We start from the raw sequence: 5044 nt of genomic DNA on the forward strand, positions 1-5044 counted from the left end.
CTTTGGAATTTGCCAAAGATTTTTTTTTTAGTCTTACGGCAATATGCAGTTTTCTGTGCGAGTGTGTGTTTGCCGCAGAGAGATGCATTTGTAATGTTAATGTCAATTTTAAAATTCTCATAGCTTACAGAAAAATAAAATATGTGCATTGTGGGTTTGTCTTACTACATGTTTACAGCTGATGTAGTTGCCTAATAAAACAACGTTTTAAGCTAGTCTTTGATATTTTTGTTTACATTTTCGTGTAGATTCTCCACATAGCTCGCGTCTAGCATTAATAAAAGGGAAATAATTATGTTATTAACTTTTGCCTGTATGTCGCATACACGATTATCTTATCTTACTATATATTACTACTCCCTACGCTTCTCCGTGTTAGTAAGTAAAGTTCCCCCTTTAGACCTTGTGGTTTATAGTTTAAATGCAGGTGATGTAAAAGTCATCTGTTTCTGTGGCCTACGGTTAACGAGGGTATCTTGTGGCCAGCACAACGACCGACTGTCTGTACTTTTCCCCAACTAATGTCAGGGACCCATTAAAGCTGGGTAGACTTAGAGGCGCCCAAAGATCCCGAACTTAAAAATCACAGTCTTCACCAGGATTGGAACCCGCGACCTGAAACACTTCACCGCTCAGCGGTGTATTATTTAGTAATTATTAGTATACTTGCAAAATGATATAAACTTTGGTTAAGCAATGAAGTAAATAACTGTATAGCTGTTTTTAAACTCAAAAATATTTAAACATGTTTTCCAAATCAGTTATTTTACAAAGCCAACAAGAACATATTTCATATGATTTATTTCATTCAAATCATCATCTGTAACACAAATCGTAGTACTGTTTCTTTGTGTCTTGTTTATTCTGATTGAGTCTCAGGGCGTCCTTCTTCTGCAGATTCATTGCCTCGGTCGTTGCCTTCTTGTACGATTCTTTCAGGCTCTCGCGTGAAACCAGAGTTACCTCTAGAGGGCGCTCTACGACGTCCGAATCGAGGAGGTGGTGGGGGGTATCTTTGTCCGCCTGGTGGTGGAGGAGGTGGATATCTCTGAAAACCTGACCCCGAAGGTGGAGGCGATTGTAGTGGAAGCCTTTGGCCGTTTGGTGGAGGTGGTGGAGGCTGTTGGCCATTTGGTGGAGGTGGTGGAGGTTGCTGGCCGTTTGGTGGAGGTGGTGGAGGTTGCTGGCCGTTTGGTGGAGGAAATGGAAATCCTAATGGAGCAGTACCATTAAGAAGAAGAAGGAATGAGGAGTTGAATAAATCTGTTCCGTTGAGTGCACCTGGTGGAGGGGGAGGTGGTGGATATAATCCGCCGTTGTTACTAGGTGGAGGGGGAGGTGGTGGATATAATCCACCGTTGTTACTTGGTGGAGGGAGAGGTGGCAGTAAGAGACCGGTAGGAAGAGAAACGTTTGGAGGGATGAACAGTGAAGAGATGTTTCCGGTAGAAAAGTTTCCAGGGAATGGGAAAATAAATTGACGTTTTCTTAGAGGCGGTGGTGGAGATGGCGGGCTACCAGTAGGCGGGGGTAGTGAACCTCCGGTGGGTGGTGGCGGTGGACTTCCGGTAGGTGGAGGTGGTGGACTTCCGGTAGGTGGAGGTGGGGAGAAAAGTTCTCGTTTTGCGAATGCAGGTGTAGTTGGAGGTGGTGGAAGGTCACCTGTTGGTGGTGGAAGACGGCCACCTGGGGGTGGAAGACGGCCACCTGGTGGTGGAAGACGGCCACCTAGTGGTGGAGGCGGTGGACTTCCGGTAGGTGGAGGTGGTGGACTTCCGGTAGGTGGAGGTGGTGGACTTCCGGTTGGTGGAGGTTGAGAGAAAAGTTGTCGTTTCGCTAATGCAGGTGTAGTTGGAGGTGGTGGAAGGTCACCAGTTGGTGGTGGAAGACGGCCACCTGGGGGTGGAAGACGACCACCTGGTGGTGGAAGACGGCCACCTAGTGGTGGAGGCGGTGGACTTCCGGTAGGTGGAGGTGGTGGACTTCCGGTAGGTGGAGGTGGTGGACTTCCGGTTGGTGGAGGTGGGGAGAAAAGTTCTCGTTTTGCGAATGCAGGTGTAGTTGGAGGTGGTGGAAGGTCACCTGTTGGTGGTGGAAGACGGCCACCTGGGGGTGGAAGACGGCCACCTGGTGGTGGAAGACGGCCACCTAGTGGTGGAGGCGGTGGACTTCCGGTAGGTGGAGGTGGTGGACTTCCGGTAGGTGGAGGTGGTGGACTTCCAGTAGGTGGAGGTGGAGAGAAAAGTTGTCGTTTCGCTAATGCAGGTGTAGTTGGAGGTGGTGGAAGGTCACCAGTTGGTGGTGGAAGACGGCCACCTGGGGGTGGAAGACGTCCACCTGGTGGTGGAAGACGGCCACCTAGTGGTGGAGGCGGTGGACTTCCGGTAGGTGGAGGTGGTGGACTTCCGGTAGGTGGAGGTGGAGGACTTCCGGTAGGTGGCGGTGGAGAGAAAAGTTGTCGTTTCGCTAATGCAGGCGTAGTTGGAGGTGGTGGAAGGTCACCTGTTGGTGGTGGAAGTCGTCCACCTGGAGGTGGAAGGCCACCTGGTGGTGGACTTCCTGTAGGTGGAGGTAATGAGCTTCCTGTAGGAGGTGGAAAACGACCTGTAGACACAATGAATGACATATATACTTTCAAGCTGATCATATCATCATCTCATTTGTAGCTTATCAGAAACAATGATATTTTTATAAGGCAACATTAGTTGTTTTTTAGTCCAGTTTTTTTTAATATTCTGAATCTAGATACCTTTTATTTGAACAGAATGCAATAAAAAAAAAATAATTTTGAGTTGAATTTTGCTGATATGGTTTTCATTCCACTCGCAAAGGTCGCTTAATTAAAATCTTATTATATACAATATCTTGCTGATATGGTTTTTATTGTTATCTTATACAATACAGACGTTACTTCAAAAAAAGAAGATGATTATGTCCTACGCGTCATGCATCTGGTCATGCATGTTAACCGAATTGTTAGTCAACTTGATAAAGTTACTTAATTGGTAGGCCTACCATCCTCATTATGCCTCTGAAGAAGTCAATAGATCTATCTCTGGTTAAGCCAAAAGGAGTGCTTCTTCTAAACTGGCCACCACAAAGAACAAACCTATGTATTAGTTCAATCTAAGTTTCATAAATTGAATACATTCTCGATGTCAAGGACGCAAAGCCAAATTTTAAATATTACCAACCAAATTAAAAATTGATTCTGCAGTGCTAAAGATGTGCACAAAATTTATCATATAATTTAAAAAAAACAACGCTTATATACATTTCATTTATTATGACCAATGTATACATCAAATTGCTAATTATTTATGGTATATGATAATCACTAATACCGACGAAAAAAAAAAGATGCAAACATTCATTTTAATGCCAAATATAGTATTCTTGGTCGACTCTATTCGATTAACATGCGTTTTTTATTACGATAGTGTCCGAAAGTTATTATATTTATTTCATCATAAACCAAACATTAAGTGCTCACCGGTTTAACTGTTTCAGATTATTTGCATTGTTAATATAAAAAAATTGCATTATTATCTCAGCATGTATCAATGTTATCGTATAAAATACAGGTGGTGCCAATTTGAATAAAACTAAAATAGACCAACAGCGGACAAAGGCTTGATGTTGCAAAATATGGAAGTCGCAAATGGATTTGTTTGATCATGTCAAATACTTCACTCAACATTATCTTCATAGTCGATGACAACGCCTATCTTCGAGTCCTAAGATTAATGAGAAATGCAGTATTTCCCGTAGCTACTCAGCCCTAGCTCTGACCTACATATTTTGCCACATCCAGCACAGACAAAGCCATTTTCCGCAAAAGGTCAATTTTAAGGCAGGAGGCAGTGCAGTATATACATTGCATATACATATTATTGACATATAATTACACATTTAACAAGCTGTTCTATCATGTGTAGGAACAATTGAACACACGAAGCAATTACTTAATGCTAGAAGAATAGTAATATGTAAATGTCTAGGTGTTATAATTACCATTCAAAGCAAGTGACTGGCCTAAAAAGACCACGAACAAGAGGACAGCGACCTTCATCTTGACTCACTGGGTCAGTCAAGTGGATTGAAGAAACCACAGCCAGGAGTGCTGGTTTTATAGTAGTTCATGTTTGACTATCATCATTGCAGTTTTGTCTACAACCACATCCATTGACGTCAATGTATGGTGTCTAGCATTACATAAAACAGTCGCTGATCAAACATGGTTCTTAACGCGGTCACCATAGACATGTTTTTACAGTTCAGTGCTGGTGTTCATTTCATTTGCTCAGTCTGTTTAACCTAACTAGTGACACTTTTTACTATTATACGCTACGCTATATTTAATTAACTCTAGTTCTACGACGAGATTATATTTTCCATCTTGGGAACAAAAAAGGGTCATTGTTTTAAAACTAATTCCGAGTTTGAATGTTCCATAGTTTTAGGTCTAAATACAAGTAAAATTATTATAAAATCAGTTAACTCCATTATAAACCTTTTTGAAATTAAGAGATGACTTAAAAGAGATGAATTAAAAGAGATGACTAAAAGACATGAACTAAAAGAGATGACCTAAAAGACATGAACTAAAAGAGATGACTAAAAGAGATGACCTAAAAGAGATGACCTAAAAGAGATGACCTAAAATGCATGAACTAAAAGAAATGACTTAAAAGAGATGACTTAAAAGACATGACCTTTAAAGACATGACATAAAAGACATGACCTAAAAGAGATGACCTAAAATACATGAACTAAAAGAAATGACTTAAAAGAGATGACTTAAAAGACATGACCTAAAAGACATGACCTAAATGACATGACCTAAAAGAGATGACCTAAAAGACATGAACTAAAAGACATGACCTAAAAGAAATGACTTAAAAGATGACCTAAAAATATGATTGTCATAGTCTCGGTTGACATTGCCTGTTATATTTTCACCTTGGGTCATGAGAGGAAAAGACACGTGAAAAACCTGATGTTAAAAGAGGATGACTAAAAGACATGAACTAAAAGAGATGAC

General features: G+C 41.4%; 1 protein-coding gene across 2 annotated transcripts; it reads right to left on the reverse strand.

The window, feature by feature from the left end:
• Window positions 1-782: 782 nt before the first annotated feature.
• On the reverse strand, window positions 783-4121 carry LOC106060620 (basic proline-rich protein-like). Of its 2 annotated transcripts, XM_056033520.1 has the most exons (3): window positions 4015-4121; window positions 1327-2604; window positions 783-1284 (listed from the first exon to the last, which is right to left on the reverse strand). In XM_056033520.1, the coding sequence occupies exons 1-3, from the start codon at window positions 4070-4072 to the stop codon at window positions 860-862; spliced, it is 1761 nt and encodes a 586-aa protein (XP_055889495.1). In that variant the 5' UTR covers window positions 4073-4121; the 3' UTR covers window positions 783-859. The 2 variants fall into 2 exon arrangements, with proteins under 2 accessions (XP_055889495.1, XP_013074027.2); XM_013218573.2 differs by having other exon boundaries at window positions 783-2604.
• Between the last annotated feature and the right edge of the window lie 923 nt (window positions 4122-5044).

This window comes from Biomphalaria glabrata, chromosome 6 (genome assembly GCF_947242115.1).
Source record: "Biomphalaria glabrata chromosome 6, xgBioGlab47.1, whole genome shotgun sequence".
Taxonomy (NCBI): domain Eukaryota; kingdom Metazoa; phylum Mollusca; class Gastropoda; family Planorbidae; genus Biomphalaria; species Biomphalaria glabrata.